Source organism: Cnephaeus nilssonii, assembly GCF_951640355.1.
Source record: "Cnephaeus nilssonii genome assembly, chromosome: 2".
Lineage (NCBI taxonomy): Eukaryota > Metazoa > Chordata > Mammalia > Chiroptera > Vespertilionidae > Cnephaeus > Cnephaeus nilssonii.
Genome location: NC_137073.1, coordinates 7236609 through 7259813, shown reverse-complemented (window position 1 = coordinate 7259813; position 23205 = coordinate 7236609). Strand labels below are relative to the sequence as shown.

Here is a 23205-nt window from a genome sequence, read left to right as displayed (position 1 = left end):
CCGCTGAGGTGCATCCTTTCTCCTCCCACCACACCTTCTAAATCCCTGTTTATGTTTGTTTCCAGTGTCCTAAATCCAAATCCTTTCAATAGCTTTTCACTGCCTACACTCCACCTTCCCGAACCACAGCCATGTGACTTGACACGGTTAGCATTAGAATAAAGGAATCGAGAAAAAAGCGAGTGCAAAGGGTTAAGAAAATCCATAAGTTGTATGTAGTGCTTCCGGACCTATTGCTGCTTGCTTTTATGGACTGGGCACAGGTGCTCACTATGTTCCCTTTAGCTGGCACTTTACCAAGACCTTAATACTCCTTCATCAGGGTTTCAAGAAAAATACATGACCATAAAAAAATCACAATTCCTCATCTCTAAAATTCAAGCCCAGAAAAAAACAAAACAAAAAACCCTCAAGTCCAAACAATCTTCTAATATAAGATCTTTTGCTGGGCCAGTGTGGCTCAGTGATTGATCGTCAACCCATGAACCAAGAGGCCACTAGTTCATTCCCAGTCAGGGCACATGCCCCAGTTGCTGGTTCAATCCCCGCTGGGAGGCATGCAGCCAATTGATGTTCCTCTTTCATTCATGTTTCTATCTATCCCTCATCCTTCCTCTCTCTAAAATAAGTAAAGACATATTAAAAAAAAAGACCCTTCTAGATTTATTCAACTTAATCTCCAATTAATGCTGATTTATTTACTTCTGGCCACCTACTACCTGCCCCAATAAAACACAACTTCTATGTTTTCTTCAAAATTTTGTATGTTCAATTCACCTTAAAGGCTCAAATGGTATTTTAAATAGGGAAATGGAAGGAGAAAAAGATGTGACACTTTATTCAAATAATGCAATATTCCACATTTGAAAAGTTTCCTGAAAACTTTTATTGTAATCAAAAAGTGACATAACGGGGTTGTAATGAATTCAGCAAATCATTCTGCTGATATTTTAGAACTGATATCAGCTTTTGCCAGGCAATTAAAAAATTCAAATGTGAAAATTTCACAGTACAGTAAACTCCACCCCAACTAATTAATGGTGGTTAAAAATAATAGGTCCTAGCAAAACCTCTCATGTTACATGGTCACAACTCACAATTCTGTACAAAAGTTCGTGTTATAAAGCTCTGATGTAAAAATCAAATAATCAAGCAGCAATATTTTAAGTGCAGCACAGGGTCTTCCATATCATTATTTACAAGGCTTGAATCTCTTTACATTATAACAAAATTTAATACAGATGACTTAGTAATTAAGTCAATTTTAAAAATCTGTCCTTCTACACAGTGACAGATTTCACTTTTTGGTCATCTTTCTCCTTCTCCTTCTCCTTCTCTTTATCTTTGCTCTTCTTTGATTTCTTTTTCTTGTGTTTGTGTTTCTGGCTTTTTTCCAATTCTGCTTCAGGGCCTGCATGCTTCTTATGCTTCTTATGTTTTTTATGTTTCTTGTGCTTTTTCTTTTCCTTCTTTTTCTTCTTCTTCTTGCTGTCCTGACTCTCTGCTGAGCTGGCACTGCTACTGTGGCTTCGAGTTTGGCTTCCAGAAGGGCTGTGACTTCTACTTGGACTAACACTGGGACTGCTCTGACTCTGGCTCCTGGGGACGCCTATCTGGCTGACTGCTGCCGTGTCCGGGCTCTCTTTTACTTTCTCTACGACTTTTTCTTTCAGTTCCTTAGAAATTTTCCCCGCAGTATCTTCCTCTTTTATTACTGATGCATTGCTTTCACTGTCACTTTCATTATAATCTGGTTCAAAAGCAGCTTCATCAGTTTCTCTAGTTAAGTCAGAGCAAAGCCGAGAGGAGTGACTTAACTGGGGTTTAGGCTTGGTAGCACTCTTATCAATTTGCCCAGCAACCTGCTCTTTTTCAGTCTGTGGGTCTGGTGGATTAAGTATATAAAGTAATTTATTGCCACTTGACTCTTTACTGTTCCTTGTTTCTAACACATGCTTCTCACGATCCTTACAGGGATTTTTATCTACAGATTTTGTCTCTTCACTTAAGCGTTTAGTATCAGAAGTGGCTTTATGATCATGAGGTTTTTTGTCTCTTGAGGGACTAGAATTACTTTTTTTGGAATCCCCTGTTCCTTTTTTAGGCAAATCTCTTTCCTCCCTTGGCTTAGTTTTCTGTCCAGATGCAGAATCTTTGCTCCGAGAAGGAGAGTCTTTTCTTCTTGTTAATTCATTCCGTTCATCTCTACGTTTGGAATTTGAATATTCTCTGCTGTCATAGTCGGATTTCTTGTCTCTACTGGGAGTAAAGTCTCTACTTGAGGAACCTCTAGTGGAATCATGCTTATCTGAAGTTCTAGTCTCTTTGGAAGATTGAGACAAACTTTTAAAATTACCTTGTTCATTGAGACGGTCCAAATTACTATCTTTCTCTGGCTGACTGCTGCTCTTCCTCTTATCAGGATTTTCCTTCTCCAATACTGAATGCTCTCTCTCTTTGGTTTTCCCTTTTTCACTAGATGCAGAGTTTTTTGAACCTTTGACCTCATGTTGTATGATTTCATGGCTCACTTCCTTGGTGAGTTTTGGAAGCTTCTCTGCTGGCTCGCTTTCTTTTTCAGTATACTTGACTATATTTGATGGTTTAGTGCTAACATTTTTTATAACACTGGCAGGTTTTCCTACACTTGATACAGGCTGTGTGGCTTTAACATCTTCTTCCTCAGATTCAAAGTCATCTTTATCCCATTTGGACTGAGGAACCTGAATCATAATAATGACATCTTCAGCAGGAGCTGTATTGTCATTATTATATTCTTCCATAGTTTTGATGACAGTTCGCTTTGTATCTGTTTTTTCTTCAGATTTTCTCACAGGACTGCCTCCAGTTGAACTCGTACTAAAAAGAAATAAAATATTTTCAATTAATGAAGAATGTACTTTTATTAAAACACTGATAAATATAAAAAGGCTAATACATGATGTTTCTTTGCCCTGGTTCATGTGGCTCAGTTGTTTGAGCATCGTCCCTTGCACCAAAAGATTGTTGGTTCAATTTCCAGTCAGGGTACACACCCAAGTTGTGGGCTCAATCTATGGTGTGGGGTGTGTTCGCGTGTGTATATGTGTGCGCGCGCACATGTGCACACAGGAGGTAGCCAACTGTTTCCCTCTCACATTGATGTCTCTCTCTCTCTCTCTCTCTCTCCCCCTCTCTCTCTAAAACAAAAAATCAATGAAAATATTTTAAAAAATCACACATTTAACTTCCAAAAGGGATAAGTCTACTCTAACAGAGATATAAATGATTTAAGCAATATGACTGCATAAAAAACAATGACTCACCCCTAAAACTGACTTATAAACTTATCTTTAAAGTAAACCAGCCCAACCCCCCCGTATCAAAACACATTCTTAATTAACATATTCTACTTTTAAAGAAAACCCTCTCCCAAAAACACCCACCCACCCATCCATCCATATCAAATACCTAGTATAGTCCACAAGAGTGGAGCTGGATCCTTCAGTTCCAGTTACTTTTCGTCTGACCTTTCCTTTGACTTTTTCTTGTTTAACTTTGCTAGATGCTGACTCCAATTTTTCAGAGGTTTCTTTTGTATTAGATATATTTTCTGTACTTCCAATTTTTTTACCAGTTTCTCTGTTGAGCTTGATTTTTTTGGTTGGGGCTGTTGATGATGAACTTTTGTCCTTTTCAGGGGTCCTATCCATCTTTTCAATATCAGGTTCCATTTTGCGTTTTGGTGATGGCTTCACTATTTCAGTTACTTCGAGTTTAGAGATTTTCATTGAAGATTCAAAATCTTTCTCTACACCTTTTTCTTCAGTTTTCCTTTTTCTTTTTTCTCCTTTGCTGTCAAGAGGCTTACTTTTCTCAGTAGGCTTCTTGGCCTTGTCTTCCTTACTACTTAATTTTTCTGATTTGACATCTTTGGAATAGTCTTTCTTCACTTTTTCCTCTTTGACAGGTTTTGTCTCTTGGTGTTCTTTTGCAGACTTAGAGTGAGCCTTTCTGGGAGTGCCAGTGGCCTTTTCATCTTTTTGAGAGGATGATGATGATTTAGCACTGTCAGTCTTTGGAGTCTCCTCTTTGGCTTTTTTAAGTGGAGGTTCAGATCGAGGAGATTTTTCACGTTCTCCCTCTAGTTTTTCTTGGGATCCCTTAGCAGGTTTTACATTTTCTTTTTTGGACACAGCAGATCCATCATTTTTTCGTTTGGTCTTGTCTCCTTTTGCTTTTGGCTTATCTTTTTCTCTCCTGTCCTTTTCAGACACTGATTTAAAAGTGATGGATTCTGCATCCATTGGTTCATCTCTAACTGGTGTAGCATCATCTCTACTCGGAAGAACAAATAACGAATCCGTTTTATTTTCTTCGCCACTTGTAGGTTCCCTTGATTTTCTAGAAGGTTCTAATAACTCTGGGTTTAGAAAGCCTTCACTTTCTTCCCCCTTTCTTCGCCTTCGATGTTTCTTATGTTTACTCCCTTTACCATCTCCTGCAGCACCATCGCTCTCCTTCTCTTTTGATTTTGTACTATCCTTCTGATTGTGACTGTCTCTTGTTGAAAGCTTTTCTGGATAGTTGCCACCACCTATGTTTCGACTTCTATGACTTTGTCCACCCGAATAATCTTCTCTGCGGCCCCTTGTAAAGGGAGAATTCCTGATATTAAGTGGTAATAACCTCTCTGGAGAAAAGTTCTCTCTATTTGCTGATGGTCGAGGCTGTGCTCCAGCAGCATAACCTTTGTAGTATTTTTCATACCACTCTCTGTATTTTCTCTCCCATTCTCGGTAACGCTCTTTTTCAAATGGGTCTCTAAAGTCAACACTCCTCCCATAATAAGCTTTTATGTCATATGGTGGTGGAACTTCTCTGTATCTATTAAAATATTCACGTTCTGTTTCCCCTTGTGGTACAGTACGTTTATTCGGAGACTGTCCCCTAAATGCTTGAGGGGATCTTGATCGTGAATGATATCGTCTATATAGTGGTGACCTTGACCTAGATCGATGATATCCATGAGATCTAGACCGTGAGCGGTAATTTCGACTCTTGCCTCTGCCTCTTCTGGGATATGGAGGTGATCTCGAATAGGAACGAGAGTGTGAGCGGCTAAATGATCGAGAATAAGAACGTGACCGCGTTGAACCAGATCTTGATTTAGAGTAAGTATAAGAACTTCTGGAGTATGAGGAACCACTATAAGGAGATTTAGACCTAAAAACAAAAAACAAAACAAGTTGGACAGTTGAGAAATATATACAAAATAAAACACAGACTCTCAGATTCTAGTATGCTTCTCCTCAGGGTTCAATCTTTGTATCAAATTTCATTTTGGATGATTAAAGAGGCACAGTGGCCTTTATTGGAATGGAATAAAATACACTACGCAAAGGTCAGATCAATCATTTGTTACAAAACAAAAGTGAAATCTTAACAATTAGAGTGAAGTGCATTAATGTACCGTGAGTTATATGAGCTAATAAACTTAACATTTAAAAAACTGCCAATTACATTTACATTTTACTTCCTATTTGCTCATTTAATTATGAGCAATTTCTTTTGTCCTATGTTGGCCAATATAATCTAGCTTTAAAAGAAACCGCATTTCAAATGTAAGCTTAAAAAATAAGTCTTTTAAACAAACTTCCAGGGAATTTTTATAGTAATTCAGTTTTTCTATCAATAAAGCAACTTGTGTTCTATCATACATCATAATCACACAGGTTAATGTTCCAGCAAGAAGCTGTAGCCTTAAGTAACAGTGTCCTCAGATGTGTGCTTTGGCTATTCCCCTATTTCTTTCCTTCCACAAACATTTCCCAATTATTTCACACTATAAATAAGTTCAAGGGACAAGGGTACTTTAATCCCCATTAACTGCTAGTTCTACACAATAGAATTGACATTGAGACATTATTTCAATAAAAGGCTATTGGGAAATAAGCTACGTCTCCATTTCTATATATCTAGACCGAATCAGAAAAACTCCGTTAAGTGCAGTGTTATTTATATCCATAGCTAATCCCTGGATAGGCAAAGTCCCATTTGTAATTCTGTTGTGAAGGCTTGCAAAACACTAACCTGGAAAATGAGCGCCTACGCTCCTTTTGAATCTTTTTGTATTCCATCAATTCCTTAGCAAAATCATTTGTAAACTCATCTAGCTTGGACTTTTTCTTTTCCCTAGTAAAATAAAGTTAAAGAGTGAAAGTTAACAAAAACCATTAAGAAAACTAACAAGACAAATGTAATTAGACCATGAATGAAATGAATGAAATTGCCATTAGTTTTCCACTTTAAAACTACAGATAACTAGGAATCCCTGAGGAAGTTGCTTGTATGGCTTTGGTTCGATTTCTACGTGATTTTTCTTGTACTAACTGGAAACAATGGAAAATGTTTCCATAGATACCTGCTTAAGGTTACATCAGAAAATGAAAGTGTATAATTTCAAATGAACACACTTACTCTTCTTTTAGCCGTCGCTGCTCTCTATAGAATTCTTCCCTGGACAGAGGTGGTGCTTGTGTTGTTGGGATGGTATTTGAATGAGCAGTCTGCACTCCTGATGATACCCAAGGTGTTGATAAATTGGCTGGTGCTGGAGGGAACCCTGGGGGAGGGACACTATACCCAGCAGGTGGTGGCTGGCCAGGAGGAAACTGAGGAGAAAACTGTGGTGGAGGAACACCCGGGGGGAGAGGCAGTGTATGTGGAGGAGGTGGATACAGAGGAGGGGGTGGAACAGGCACAAAAACTGGAGTTGCTGGTAGTGATGGGCCTTGAGTTCTCTGTGATCTTTCGCTGTGGTGTCGTCCACGGTTTATACTTCTGGAGAAATAAAAATTCCAAGATGTTATTCCTTCAAACTAAAATCACCTGAGGTAAGTAAGCTTGTCTTTTCTATCTGTAATTATTTTCAAACTTATAAACAATGGATTAGAATAAGGACACTGATATCACTTATATGTACCATCACTTACATATAAAAATAATTGTAAAGGCTACCTAGGGACTGAGATGATGTAAGTATACGGGGCCTTCTCTACACAGCCAAAGTATACTTGGAAGTTCTCTTTTGTAAAGTTCAGATTTATTATCACCCTACAACTATCTCATTAGTTCCTAATTTTTCCTTTAAAGGAACTAGCTGACAGGTTACTATTTCTGTGATATAGGCACTTAGTTCTTCCCAAAATGTCTTCCCAGACCAAAAGTTTAAAAGGAGGAAAAACACTTCCTATAATCTTTTTGAGGGAAGAAGTGGGTAAAGACCCTTCAAAGTAGAATAAATTACTAGTTTTAACATTTGTAACGAGTAATTTAAAATTACACTGCTTTCTCTCAAAGGTTTAGGTCAAATAACAGAGATGGCCAAAGTTTCTGATTTGTGCCTCATCGAAGTAATAATGGCTTCTTTAAAAGTGTGGGGTTCTTGCCCTGGCTAGAGTGTCATTCCATGCACTGAAGGGTTTCGGGTTTGATTCCCAGTCAAGGCACATACCCAGGTTGCGGGTTTGATCTCTGGTTGGGGCACTTGCGTGAGGCAACCGATCGATGTTTCTCTTTCTCTCTCTCTCTTCTTCTCTCTCTAAAATCAATAAAAAACATATCCTCAAGTGAGGATTAAAAAACAATGATAATAAAATAAAATAGTGGATTTCTTTCTGTTAAACTAAAGATTCTTTAAATTATAGCTAATACAAAGTAGTAGCAGGAAGGGTGCTTAGATTTTAAGCCTCTTTTCAGAGTCTGATTTAGTAAATATTATCTTCCATTAATGTGATCTATACGAAGTATTAGTTAACTTTCAGAAGCTTAACAATTCTTAATGGAGCACTAGAAAATACAGTAAAACGTCGATATAATGGATTAATTTGGGCGAGGGGCTGTCCGTTAAAGCTGGAAGCCCATTATACAGTTAAAAATAAAGTAGGTTTTCTGAATGTGTCTGACAAAAAAACTGACAAATTAGTTTACCTGTTTTTACTTATGTAGACATGTTTGTGTATTTAAAATTAAGTATGCATGAAAGTTTAATTAATTTCACAGAAAAGTCTTTACATTTATAATGAATAGGTAAAGCAAATGTATGCATTCACCAGTTGCTGAGAATAAACAAACACACATGCCTGGGGCATGGCTTAGCATGTGAGAACATGGGCTGGCATGTGTGAAAACTGCTGCAGAAAGTCACGCCACATGATAACAGAACCAACTGTTTCATGCAATGCAGTGTGGTCATGTGCTAATCATTTGTAGAACATTATTTACAAGCAGTGACTCTTGGATTTAAAAAATGTAGACTTACAATTGTAGATATGTAATATTTATTTATGTTGGCAAAATTACTAGTGTTTTTTCCAACAAATGGCCTATTTGATAAAATTTGTTAAAAATTACGGTGAATTAATAACGAAAATAACCTGTTAACCTAATTATAAACAAATTTTGGTTAAAAGCATTTAAAAATTAAAAGGGTATTAGTTTTCATATATGACATACAAACAGGAAATTTTGTCTGTTAAGTTGAGGTCCACAAAATCGAAGGTTTACTCTACCTTTACTAATCCCATCATAAAGTTACCTTGGAGAACCCTTTACCCTGGTGGTGTGTGAGTATGACCTATTTACTTCTTAGATTAATAACTGCTTGTTCCCGTGTAGGGCACGAGCTCCTAACATTCTCCTTGTCTCTTCTTTTAGAAAAGAAAAGAAAAAAAAAAAAAGACTGGGACAATTGAGTCTAGAAGAGAAATAAATACAATGCTTCACACTTGGGAGCTTTGGGCGCTGAGCTGGTTAACTTAAACACGCTCTGGGCCTTAATGACTTCCTTCTACACTCAAAAGAGTAAATGTAAGTCAACAATCTGCTGTGTGCTGACAGGGAGAAAGCAGTGGATTGATGTTGGAAAGGAGCCTTAAAACTGTAATTAACTACTAATATAATCCATTTTTCCTAGACCTCTTAAGGGCAACTATTGAGGACTTAAGTAAGTGTAAACCATAACTGGGCTTTAATTTCTATGTGTTATATTTTTGAGTGTATCATCAGATTAGTGTTTTTCAAGAATTTCAGCAAGCCTACCTGTAGCAACTCCTCTCTCCCCTCCTAATTTGCTGTGGCGGAGAAACCAGATATCCAAGCTTGTTGGAACTGTATGGAAAGATAAAATAAGCTTGATTATAACACATTACCTTTTAGTGTGTATACATTAACTTTAACTACTCTGAAAACGTTTCTTACTCTCTGTTCCCAACTCTTACAAGTTCCAGATAGAGCAGATATGAGAGCAAGCATAACATTTACTTAAACTAATTTTTCTGATTAATGTATTGGAACAATAATGACACCTCAATATAGAATATTTTCTGTTATATTCAATTAGCATTCTATAAGTTAGTCTGTGAACTCATTGTTACAGAAAAGGAACAAAGCCCTTCACCTGCCAGGCCCTGTGTAGGCATTTTATATGTTTAGGTGGGCAGTACCAATCCACTTCTATAGATAAGGAAATAAGCTGAGAGGTGTCCCACTGCCCACTATCATATCGCTAGTAAATGGAAAAGCTGGGATTCAAACCCAGGTCTACCTGGCTCCAAATCTCACATTTTTCCTGCTAATATATTCCATTAGTCTCTCATTTAAATTTTTTATAAAGATATTTGGTTTATCTTTCAATCAAAATAACAACAAAAAAATCTAAGTTTTAGAATATAAGCCAGTTTATACAAATACATAAGCCTGTTAGTATGAATTATATAAGCAAAAATGATTGTATATATATAGAAAGATAATTAGTAAATCTACAGATTTTTAATATGCTATAAGAAGATTCAAGTTCTTTATATTTCAGGGCAGAAAACCATATAGATAATAATATGCAGTAAAATTTCACTAACAGACTATTCAAAATGAGAAATTTTGTGTTGTGTGGGCTTTAATCTCAGTATGTATCAAATTTTGAACATCCAAATTAAGAACAGGAAGAAATTTAATCGATTAGCATAAATAAGTGAGTCAGTATTTAAACTATTCTTTCAAGTTATTCTTATCTATTCATTAACTGAGGTCCTGTCAAGATCACTATTTGTTAGGACAAAAATAAAAGGAATTTTTTAAGATTTTAAATTTTAGAAAAGAATTACTCATTCTTTTAGAAAAGAATTCTTCATAATTTTGAATTTGTGATATTTTACATAAAGACCATGTTAACATGATATGTAAGAGTTTACAACAAAAGACATTCAGCAATACACTGTCTAGATTATAGTTTCCATTATCTAGATCAAAGCAATCAGCTGAAGATTATTTCAAACATATACTTACTGCTCCCAACCTGGTCGACCACCACCTGGACGAGCATTTATTCTTACTGGACCTTGGAAGCAAAAATAAACAAAAACAGTAAGTAAATATTATATTGTGTTTAGAAAAAATTAAAGGAAAAAATGTTCAAACCAGAATGATTTTACTCACCAGTTGTAGGGATCAACTGTCCATGCAATAATGACTGTCCAAGCAAAGATGGGGCTCCAAGCACAGGCACCTGGTAACCCTTTAGGAAAAAAACACAAATAAAAAAATAGTTTTTAACAAACAGTTAAACAAACAAACAAACAAACAAGCACCTCAAAACAGAAAAACTCTACTGTTAAAAAAGTCTACAAATTTAAAAGCCAGTAAAACTTACCTTCTCCTCCATAAGAGCAGTGATTGCTATTGAAGATGTTCCCTTTGAATGTTCTGAGGCAAGGGCTGCAGCTGGCAATATCTTATTATCGGAATCCCTAAAAAAACAATAATTTACAATACACTAAAAAGTTATCAGACATGGAGGAATAAGAGTAAAAGTTACAACTGTTTTTCATCCTCTGCACTACGATGAGTTAAATCAAAGATGATGAAAACTTCTGAGGAAGGTGAGAGACTGGACTTTTGGAGTCCTTCACATACAAGGGAAAAGTAAAAAGAAGAGACCTCCTTAAGAAGCACCATCAAGGATTTATGATGGATATGCTAGAAATCAGTTCAGTTATAACAATAATAAAGCTTGAAAAAAAGAAGCTCAAAGTGTGGGAACACACACACACTATAGGATTAAGATTAAATTCTACTTCTAAATCTGCCAATAAATTAAAGGGGACAATTTTCAGATAATCCAATGAACTCTGGGCTTTATTCCCACTGTTAGTCAAATGAAAGGCTAACCTACCTACCAGTGGGATTTCTTACATGGACATGTGAAGGTCCCACACCTCACGATTCTGCTCCAGCATGTCTGAAACAGGCCCGGCATCACTCTGTACACCAAAGGCTGTGTGTTCCACTGCCAGTGAGGCCTCTTCCGGAGGCCACCCATTGATGGTTGTTATTTTTTCCTCTCTCTCTCCAACATCAATAAAAACAACAGAAAAACCAACGTATCCTCCGGTGAGGATAACAAAACCCCAACAACCCACAACTGGTTGACCTTTTAAGAATTTATGAACTGCTGGATTACATGGTCAAAGGTCACTTTTATTTCTTAAGAGGAAATACTTAAGCGAGTCTTCACTACTTTTCTACGTAATTATGCTCCAAAACAATGATCATTGCTGACCTCTCTACCTTTACCAATGTTTTATGCCCCCTTCCTTCGCCTTTAAAATGTCCTTAGTTCTCGCCGAGACCGGTTTGGCTCAATGGATAGAGCGTCGGCCTGCGGACTGAAGGGTCCCAGGTTCGATTCCGGTCAAGGGCATGTACCTTGGTTGCGGGCACATCCCTGGTAGGGGGTGTGCAGGAGGCAGCTGGTCGATGTTTCTCTCTCATCGATGTTTCTAGCTTTCTATCCCTCTCCCTTCCTCTCTGTAAAAAATCAATAAAATAGAAAAAAAAAAAAATAAAATGTCCTTAGTTCTGCTCAATCTGTTCATTTCCAATACATTAGTATGACCACAAGTAAAGTGTCACTGTTATAGGATACAATTCAACATATAATAGGGGGTGTTGGCAACCTGCAGTTTTTTACTTTGGGATGTTTAATCATTGCTAATCAACCTCCTTTATCTGCCTCTTCCTCCAACTAAGATTAAGCCATTTCTTACAAGTTACCCACGTTGCTGAGCACAGTGGTCCCCAAGGACATACAAACTGCAGGTCACTAAAGCAACCATTAAAACAATATACATAAAAACCACATTACTGTTCTCACTTGTTTCCTAACACTGGGAAATCCAGACTTACCGAAAAGGCCCATCTGATTTTTCTGAGTGGACTGATATGGAGACCGTTGCAGTTATATCAGGTACAGGCGCTGGGGTAGATGAATTTCCAGGCACAGCAGGGGCTAAGGAAGACTGATTAGAAGTTAATGAAGACATAGAGGGAGCCGGGTGACCTGACGAAGACGTCACTGGAATCATCAGAGGATCTTGTTGTCTTGATATTGGAGATCTCATCAGAGGTTGTAGATTCCGCTGAATGAGCGGTCTCGGAGGCGGTATTGGGGGTGGTGGTGGTGGTAACTGTTTCCGTAGTCTTTTTGTATAACCAGTTTCATTTTTGAAGTTATTAACAGCCTAGACACCAAACATAAAATGCAAAAAATGTAATGCAGTGTTTACACAAGTAGTTAAATCAATTAAAAGATTAATATTTTTTCAGAAAAGTATTATAAAAGGAATAGAAAGACAGCTACCTGTCGTAAGAATTTATTGGCAATTAAAGCATCAGGAGAGACATCATTTTGATGACACGTTGGGCATGTATGGTCCTCTGATTCCAAGAGTGCTGTTCTTATACCTATATATAACATTTTAAATATTAATGAAAGTGTACTACTGTCCAGTTACATTACTGTTTTCCAAGCACATATCACTAATCATTTCTAGTCCCTTGCCTCATAGCTCTCTGCTCTAACTTCTTTCTGCCTTAAAAATAGAAATCATGAATATAATTTAAACATTTAAAATTTTCAAAAAAGCATTCTTTCTCAAATACTTTTCTCTTTGTTGAGCTAATAATTGGAATATTATAGGAAAAATTAGTCTTAAAGAACTTTATATGACTTACTAGGGTTTTATAAGAAACAGAAGCATTATTCAGTCAAAGAAACCAGACATCTATAGCAAAGTAGGAATAACACTGAATTACAGATTCACTGATTATGTTCCAGTGTAGTAAAAAAATTCAGGAACAAGTGGTTTGCTAAATCCAAGACACACTCTGAAAGAAGTCTTAAGTGATCTCCTCTCTCGACTTTAGTCTTCACTACAAGGCCCCCAAATACAGATTTATAGTTCAAAACTATCTTTAGAAATGAAAAAGGCCAGAGCAGTGAAGTTTTCAGATGATACCATTTTTATTTCAGTAAGAAGGGACAAACTTAGGATGAGTGGCAGAAAATAAAAAAAGTGCTAATAGGAGTATCAGAAAAAAATGCCATTAAGTAACCACATGGCAAAACGTTGGTATTTATTTACAGAGAGCAGTTCTAAATCACACTTAGGAATTACCTTTTCATTTAAAGGAAGCACTTTCTGGCTTTTTTTTTTAGCATATGTGAATTGCCAGCAATCCCTACTCTTGTGCTATGGGGCCATGATTAAAATAAGGGTGACTTGGGGCGGGGAGAAAAATAAATAAATAAATAAATAAATAAAATAAAATAAGGGTGACTTGAATACAAGAACTGTGATACCATGACAGTAATGTGATAACCAATGTAGCTAATTAAGGGACTAATGGGAGGGAAGTGGAGACACTGGACAAAGGGATGGTTCAGGTCCCAGGTGGGACAAAACTGCTCAGCATGAGATTTTATCACGCTATTCAGAACAGTGCACAATTTAAAACTTATGAATCGTTTATTTCTGGGATTTTCCATTTAATATTTTCGAACCATGGTTGACCCTGGTTAACTGAAACTACAGCGAAACCTTGGGTAAGAGGGAGGCCACATAAGATACCTTTCACAATCCAGGAAAGGGAATTAGTTACCATCTAAAAGTATCTGCAGATTACCTAAGGCCTGTCTGGTTTGGCTCAGTGGATAGTGTGTCGGCTTGCCGACTAAAGGGTCCCAGGCTCGATTCTGGTCAAGGGCACATGCCCAGGTTGTGGGCTCGATCCCCAGTAGGGGGGCGTGAAGGAGGCAGCCAATCAATGATTCTCTCTCATCACTGATGTTTCTCTCTCTCTCCCTTCCTCTCTGAAATCAGTAAAAAAAAAAATAAAAAATAATAATTTAAAAATAAGTAAAACTTTAAAAAAGATAAAATGTATAGGAAACAAGAATCCTACATTTTCTAAAACCTCATCACAGCCAGTCACCCTGAAAGAAAAACATAGCAGCAAAAGCTGAATTCTCATTATTAAATGCTCAATCAATTATCAACATTTTATATCTTATTAAAATTCACAATGTTGCTAAGTGCCTTTCCAAGTAAAACAGTTAAACCTTAAACGTGGATTTGAACTGCATGGGTCCACTTATACATGGATTTCCCTCCAATAAATATGTACAGTACTGTAAAAGTATTTTCTCTTTATGATTTTCTTTTTTTAAAAAAATATATTTTATTGATTTTTTACAGAGAGGAAGAGAGAGGGATAGAGAGTTAGAAACATCGATGAGAGAGAAACATGGATCAGCTGCCTCTTGCACACCCCCACTGGGGATGTGCCTGCAACCAAGGTACATGCCCTTGACCGGAATCGAACCCGGGACCCTTGAGTCCGCAGGCCGACGCTCTATCCACTGAGCCAAACCGGTTTCGGCTCTTATGATTTTCTTAATAACATTTTCTCTTCTCTAGCTTACTTTATTGTAAGAATATAGAATATAATATATGTAGCATACAAAATATGTATTAATTGACTTTTTTTGGCAAGGTTTCTAGTCAATAGTAGGCTATTAACAGTTACGTTTTGGGGGAGTCAAAGTTATACTTGGATTTCTGACTGTGCAAGGGGTTATAACGCCCCTAACCCCCATGTTGTTCAAAGGTCAACTGTATCCACATTCTAAAATATATGTCTTCAAAGGCTGAGCATGCCTTACATTCATCACAGTAGCTGTTGCCACAGCAGGGAATGACAACGGCATCAGTCATAATGTCTTTGCAGATGAGACACAGCAGCTCATCTGGGATAGGGTCGTCCTCTTCAGAAGATGAAGAGGGCTCCTCTGGTAAGAAGGGTGGCTTTTCTTTCTTCCCAATTGCATATGCTTCTCTGTAAAAGAAGGTTTTAGCATTTTAACACTGTTAAGAAGGAAAAGTATTTCTAAGACATTTACAAATTCCACTATATCCATAAAGGGAACTTATAATTCAGTATAATGCCTAATTAGTTGACATGAGTGTAGTATCTTCCAAAATAAGGGAGCAATTATTACTCTCCATCTAACCAACAAAAAGGCATAAAATCCTCAACAAGTACACAAAAAGAAACAAAGAAATGCTATTAGAGTGGCTGAAAGGATCTTAGAATCCACAGCTCTATGAACTGAGGGCCAGAAGGTAAAATGACACATTCAGTGCCACAGAAGGATTCGAATTTAGACACGGCAATACCCTGATCACATTTTTCTATCCTACCAGGTTTCCTGGGGGTAAAAAAAAATCCCTCCATAGTCTAACAGTCCTCAATACCTGTCAAGGTAATTACTGTGAATGCCATAATATGGGAAACTAAAATTGGTACAATTCAGGGGAAATATTATGTCACCAACCACACCAATAATTAGTGGCCAGTGGTCTACTTATAATTAGTATTTTAAAAGAAATTTATCCATTTATAGTCAATTTTTACTTAAATGATTAGAATATGCTACAAAAATTTAAAGTAACACCTGCAGAAATGTTGGATATTAAATATATTAAAAATAAAAAAACCAAAACATGCTACTCTCAGACTCATCACCACTGCGTCCAATACCCCCAACTTCTCTGTAATCAGGCAAACTTGTAAAACAGGAATTCCTAGAGAAATTTCCTATCTCATTAAGGAACAGAGTGTGTTTATCTCAGCTGGACAGAGAAGGTACCTGAGGTGTGCTATTTGTGTTGCAGTTGCTCCATAGACATCACCACGATTCCAGAAATAAGTGTCAATTTGCTTATGCCCCACTGTTCCCAATTTGTGAAAGAGGAGTCTCCCACTGCCCGAGAGAGAAAAGAAAAGAAAAGAAAAAAAAAAGGAGAGGATAGAAAAAGAAACAGAAGAAGAATCTGAGTTGCTTATTAGTGGTGTTAATGGAGAGGGTGAAAGTTTTAATTAAAATATTTGGGCTCCCATTTTCCCCAGCATTTGCTGCGTGTTTGACATAAATGGGCTTTTTTTTTTTTTTTTGTATTTTACCATTCAAAAGCAATGAATTATTAACTCTGGTTCACAGGTGATGCTCATTTTTCCAACACAAATATCTATTTACTAAATACTTTATTTCTATATTTTATTAAGATGAAGCTGTCTGCTCTTAAATTGTATCTGTAAAAAATAATTTCAACCTAAAATTGGAAGCATGTATGAAATGTCTGAAATAGAAACAGCATAATAACAGGATGCTCTAAAATGAACCACAAAAATACAAGATGGTAACCGATAAAAACCAGATGGGGGTGAAGTTAAGAAAGTGAACAGGGTTGGGAATTTAGGAAAACACTAATTCTTAGCTGTGAACTAAGATGTTTACTGAAGTACCTACTCAAAAACACTAAATCTTTTCAATCCCATTCCATGGCAAAGCCATTTTCATTGTCCTCCTCGGCTCACTACACTACTTTCAACAATATAGCAAGAAGCTGAGGAAAAACTGTGTTCTTACATACAACACTTTTGTATGTCATTGAGAACAGGGACATCTTATTTTCTAAATTGAGATCTGTCAAGGCAACTTCACAATCTCCGGGAGGACCTGCTATAAATGCAGCAGCGGTGGCAGGTGGCAGTGGCACGTGAGTGCCTAGACCACTCAGCACAGAGATTCTTATGCACTATGAAGTTGTTCTCTAAAACAACACTTAATATTGTGAGTTCACAGCTGTTGCGAGTGACAAAAAGGTAATTAGAAGCATTAGTAAGAGCACATAAAAGGAAACTTATCTAGTTGAACCATTTCCCTAGGTTTTCATGTCTATCCATTTCATTAAAAATTAGCTCACAAAATTAAATTTGAAAACTCATTAAAAATGAACATTAAGGTATAGCTTATTGTGCTAGAGATGGCCTGAACTAATGGTTTACAAAATAAACTGTATTTTAGAATCTTAAGACTCACAGAGATAGCTCAGTGTTTCACTTCTTCTTGGCACTTACATTTACCTTGACATATTGCACAACTTCTATTTTTAAGCCTCGTTTCTCTTAACAATTAAGTCTTGTTAACTTAAAAAGTGCAAGGAGCATGTGAGCTTATGTGGCAGTATATATGTGAATGAGGAAGAAAGCAGGGAATGACAGGAAAAGAAAAAAATTGCAAGACTACAAGGGAAGTGGCACTCACTGGTAACAAAAGCCCCCAAACTCATTTTAAATGTGCTTTAAATGGAGCAGACTGCAGCTTCTCATTCATAACACAGAAGTGGCCAAGTCCCAAGCTCAAGACAAAACAGAACACTAAACCTGGACCGACTGCAGTCCCCACAGGCCACATCTAATCTGAATACTCACGCATCTATAGTTGGTATTGCGTATTTTCCAGTGTTGGTGAGCATTGCACCTTTCATGTTAGGATCTTTCACTTCCATCATGAAACTTCTGGGAATTCCAGTGCTCTTTTTAATCCTAGGACCAGATTCGAAGTTCTTATCCTTTTCAGAGACGAAAGGAGATGAGGAGGGAGAGAAATTTAACATTAGCTAACATGTAGTGTTTACTAACTACATATATTATTTACACATGATTTCACTTAATCCTCACAACAGCCATTCACAGGCAAAAAGTAACAGGCTTGGAGAAATTAAGTAACTTGCCCAACCTCACTCAGCTATTAAGTGGCAGAGCCAGTATTTGAAGCCCGGCAATTTGGCTCCAGAGGCTGTGGTCATTTGCCATTGTACTCCAGAAGGCAGTATTTACCAAGAAAAATAAAATGGCTAATAAATAACTGTAAGAAAAATAAGCTGTACCATGTTTTGTACTTTGGACTTACCCCATTTGTTGGGCAATTCTTAATATAATGGCCAGGTTTACCACAGCGGAAACAGGTATAAGATGGAGGTGGTGGACCTAGAGGTTTCTTCATGTAACTGAAAGGGAGAAAAAATTACATGTACACAAAGTCTTAAAAAAAAAGAAAGCCTCTGATTGGGGGAGAAATCCACCCTGAAGTCCCTATTTGTATGAACTTACTTGATTGGGTCGTATTCATGGCCAGATTGCGACATCATTGCTTTAATTTTATCTTCTTCAGAAGCATTGGCTTCAGCCAGATTGGCAGTCTGTTTAACAGGTAATTATTTGACACACACATTAGAAACACATTTAAGACCACACAGCCAAACACAACACCACTCATCCTGTAAAGAGCAGTATCTAATCTTGCATAAAAACAGCTATTTACACATATAACCCAGAGGAGGCACCAGGAGCTCCTCAGGTGTTTGTCTTCGGGACTGGAGAGTCTTTCTGGGGGCACTCAAACCTTAGACCCTGTTTGTACCTTGTGTTAAGATTTGCACACTACTCCTCTTAAGAGTTAAAAACAGTTTAAGTTTAGAAAGAAACACTTGATGTTTCCAACCTTAAAAATAATTCAAGTGTCATAGCACTAAGACTATACTTTATACTTACAACTGGGAGGTGGGGTTGGGGGTAGAATAACTGAACACATTATGCAACTGATATTTAAAATCAGAAGGCTCTATAAGGGAGTGGTGCCAATTTCAAATTAAGTACAAAGCAAAGCACATGCAATGAGCATTCATAATTTTAAATCCAACACTCCAAATTTTTATGAACTTCATCTTTAAGGTATAAACAAGTATAGATATAAGCAGGGTCCAAGGGAGTTGAGTCCTAATAGCTTGAATCTTCAGGCATCTAGCACTCTTATCAGTCATTCATTGGGCTTTTATCTTTACATTCATTCACAAAACAAGCAACCAGTTTTAACATTTTATTGTAATTTTGTATACAAAGAATGCTTAACATTAACAGAGCTTAGAACAGCAACATTTACAGAAAACTTGATTACATGTTCAACAACTAATTTGTTTGAACCCAAACATTTATTTACAAATAGTTAAAAAAAATCCCCCAAACCTCCAAAACTCCCCAACTGTTTCCCACAGAGAAACAATGGTAGGAATAGGCCCAAACTCAAATATCCTTACAGTACATAAGAATTAAAACAGTAACCTATAAACTAATGATGTTAACTCTATGCTAAACTACTTTGTATTAGAAAATTAGGAGGACACTTTTAGCCCACTTTATATTCTAGAGTTATCAATTTTAATGTTTAGTTTTCCCAGAAAAGGAACTAGGACATTTTGGGGGGTACATTCTAAGGGAAAAGGACACAACCTATAACAAAACCAAGGAAAAGTAGGATAGCACCAATGGAAAACCCATCAACTCATTAATCTTGGTTGCTAAATTTGGTTTTATATTTCTGATAGTAGGGAAAAAAAGATGTTTGGAAAACTTCCTTTTTGGCCCTTAAAAATCTGCCTATTCTGTAATAATTGCCTTTTCTAAAAAAGGCATGATTTGCAAGCTAAATCTATTGTTTTAAAAGTAGTCCATTACTAGTGCTTTCCCAAATAAAAAGTACACACTGTTAAGCAAAAATGTAAGCAATCTTATAGCAAAACATGGCATATACAATGATTTCAGGAGGTAACATTTTGCCCCTCTGCCAAACATACACATTGGTATATTCCTGCAAACAGCTTTATACATCACAATTCATGTAGTCTGTGTTCAAACAAATTAGGTTGTTTAAAACTTTTTCTAATGCAGACAGACTACAAGTCTAGAGTATAAAGAAGCAAATGTATCACATTTAATATATTGACCTTCATGGGTTCAATTCAAATATTCAAGAAAGAACCATGCAATCGTCCATGTAAAGGCAAGTTTCTATTTGGCTGCTTAAATAAAAGTCCACATAATTTACAGCCAAAACCAAGGAATTCCTCCAGAACTTTGTTAGTTTCCAATGTATAATTAAACAAAATATATGGGGGGGGGGAAGTATGAGTAGCTTCATTGTGTTTCTTCTGTCTTGAAGATGAAAACACTCCAAACATTGTGCTGAGGCTGACAAAATACACCCCCTATCTTCTCAAAACCACAACTACTCTTTACAGGATAGTAATAATACATACAATGTTTTTACAAAACATCTCCACCCCCAACCCCTCTAAAACAATTGTTCCACATAAAAATACGATGTTAGAAAAAGATTAATATTTTCAAGAATATATGTATATATACCTTTGTAAGCTGGGCCAGAGAAATAGACGCAGAAGAGTCATCAATCTGTTCACAAAAAATTAAACACACATTCAAGTTCCACACTGAAAACATCTAAAAGTGATCATTTAGTTCCCACTGCCACTTAATGTTTAAATATTGGGCATTTTCTTAGAAGTATTCTAAAGAATGTTATTTTCTAAAATGTGTTTTAAAGCTGAAAGTGTAGCTTACCCCTCCTTTCCCTACATATGTCACACAGAGTTATAAAAGCTAACAGTTGAGGGGGGCTGAAGCACAATGGGAAAATGGGGTAAGGAAAAGCATATCACACAGGCACTCTGTTCAGGCAGGTGACTAAAGGCTAAGTAAGAGTTCCGTGTCTGTCAATGGTCTCTAAATTTGATGATGCTCAAGACAATGGACACTAGGAGAGAGCAAGAAATCTAACTTTCCTAGAATGTCATTATGTAAATTGTAAAACAAGCAGTTCTTTAAAGGCTCAGATAATCTTGAATAAAACAACTCCCACATAATTGTGACTTCTGATCTTGTTTTAAGCATACACTGCTCAATCTAAGTTTAGTCTCCTATACTGAGAGTAACAAATAGCTTCTTGACGAAGAAAACACAACTTTGTCAGAGATGTTAAGCTAAACAAAAGGGGGAAACAAAAGGGCCCTGAGGCCAGGGCAAACAGAGCTGTTTCATATGAGGATGATTTTAATATGTGAAGACAAGAAAATTAATCAAAGGGAGCAAGTATTAGAAATGACAGATATAAGGGGGCTTTAAAAAATGTGTTTTCAAATGTGACATTCTTAATTTTTTCATTATTTGGTTCCCTGACATGATTTTAATATCAGTTTCTAAAAAGTATATATGTATGTGCATATATGTACACGTACACATACATATCTTTAGCATATAATTGTGAAGATATAATTTCCCTACAGGTGTACCCAAATGAAAGCATTATCTTCTTATCTTTCTATGTTATAATTCTCTCATGCATTATTGGTTATAACTCTAGTTTAAAATGGGAAGAATGTAACAAGATGTCTGAATCAAAGAAAAAAACAAAAAAAGCAAGTCTTCATCAGGTATTTTCCAAGTATTCCAGAGAACTCAAGAGTATTAAAAGCAGCATGATTTTTTAAGCGCCCCAACAGAAATGTAGCAAGTTTCAATATAAAGTTCTTAGCACAATGCCCACCACAGTAGAAATTCAATAAATGCAAATAAAAATGTTAGTTAAATTTAAAATACATCTTATAAATATCTTAGGATTTTAAAAGTTAGTTTGATGGATATTATTACTGAGATGCTTAAATAAAGGTTCTTAGCTCTATACTGAGGAACTCTAAAAAGTTCGTAATGCATGAATCCCACATTCCTAATACTCAACCATATAATCGACCACTGGGACCTCACCATTGTCCAGCTCTTAAACTTACTTTCCTAATAGAACTAATCTTAAGGGGCAAGTTAAAAATTTTTTTGAAAGAATTTACAATATCCTATTTTTAGCCAGAATAAATTAACCCAGTCAATCTGTTTTAAAGAGGGTTACATTTTACATCAACTAGGAATTGTTTGAATTTAAATAACAAGAACTGAATAAACTGTCACCCATCATCTATATACTATATGCTTCTAACCAATGAAACAAATAACCTTTAAAACAGTCCTTTACTACCTCGAATATGATACTGATCATTTCCTTAGAAAGTAAATTAGTTACGTTAACTTTCTTACTGCTGGAACTGAAAAACTAACATTTTTGTTCATCTCACTTTAACACTTAAAATATGTCTTTTTGTTCTTATGCCAGGCTTTCTTGTCCTTTCTTTGTAGCTTTCTGCCAACCTGTTATTAGTATTGGATATTTATTGGGTTGAAAGTGGTTTCAAATATTCAATGGCATCTAAATAACTTTTTCCCACCAAATAATCACCATAGCATCTAAATATTTTATAACTCACAAGGAAGTCAAATGTACCACAAATTTAGAAGGGTATCTAATTGTTTTCTACATATAGCAAGGTAGGAATAACTGAGAACTGCTGACAAGGAATGGTTTAAAAATGCCTAGAAATTTATATGTTCTAAACATCAATAAATACAATAACTCTCAGATACTATTGATAAAAACAAATTCTGCCACATTCAAAGTCTTCAAAACAACTGCTTGGTGCATACTGTGGACATCATAAAGACACCTCCCCACATCTGATTTGCGGTCTTGCTTCCGGGAGCAAGAATCTAAAATCTTCAATGCCAAATACACTTGCTTGAAATCAAAGGACCCTAACACAATGTAATTCTGATGTTCAGTTAGTAGGAAGAGCACCCAGTTTTGGAGCCTCAACATGGAAGGACAACTAAGTAAACAAAGCTGAAGAGTACAGACAGAAATAGCCAGCCATCTTGGATTAGAGATGGCCGAGTTACCAAAATGTACATACGTTCACTTCTTCTAATCAGAATGTAAAAACCTGGTTTAGTGATTTTATCTTACTTGGTTTTTGGAACAATACATGTGATTCTTAAGTCTCCTAAGATGGGAGCAAATTACACTTGTTGAAGCTCTTCTCTCACCCTAAATGTCAGCAAATGTACCCCAAGCAAATAAATGACGGGGATATTGTTATCTAATGTCTCCATTTCAGATAATTCTACCTAAAAAATTAAAGCCACTTTTAAAGTACTAAAAAAATAAAAAGATAGAGAAACCTAAATAAGCGTAAAATAAACTACTTCTTTTAAAAGTGTAATACAGACATGCCAGGGAACACACAA

At 36.4% G+C, this 23205-nt stretch overlaps 1 protein-coding gene across 1 annotated transcript; it reads right to left on the bottom strand.

Annotated features, from left to right (window-relative positions):
* Window positions 1–481: 481 nt before the first annotated feature.
* On the bottom strand, window positions 482–23070 carry LOC307112337 (E3 ubiquitin-protein ligase RBBP6). Its single transcript, XM_079792939.1, has 15 exons — window positions 20425–23070; window positions 18334–18422; window positions 18134–18230; window positions 17653–17792; window positions 15041–15213; window positions 12677–12780; window positions 12223–12557; window positions 10688–10784; window positions 10474–10552; window positions 10324–10375; window positions 9082–9150; window positions 6460–6822; window positions 6073–6174; window positions 3451–5205; window positions 482–2859 (listed from the first exon to the last, which is right to left on the bottom strand). Exons 1-15 carry the CDS (start codon window positions 20515–20517, stop codon window positions 1281–1283), a joined length of 5127 nt encoding a protein of 1708 aa, XP_079649065.1. The 5' UTR covers window positions 20518–23070; the 3' UTR covers window positions 482–1280.
* Between the last annotated feature and the right edge of the window lie 135 nt (window positions 23071–23205).

What these genes read in the sequence shown, in the direction of transcription:
- LOC307112337 (XM_079792939.1), bottom strand. Translation starts at nt 20,517, where the DNA reads ATGTTTTCAGTGTGGAACTTGAATGTGTGTTTAATTTTTTGTGAACAG. An exon ending in CAACAGCTACTGTGATGAAT is followed by an intron (nt 12,781 to 15,040) that starts GTAAGGCATGCT and finishes TGTTATATATAG; the next exon opens with GTATAAGAACAGCACTCTTG. An exon ending in GGTCGACCAGGTTGGGAGCA is followed by an intron (nt 9,151 to 10,323) that starts GTAAGTATATGT and finishes CTTTCCATACAG; the next exon opens with TTCCAACAAGCTTGGATATC.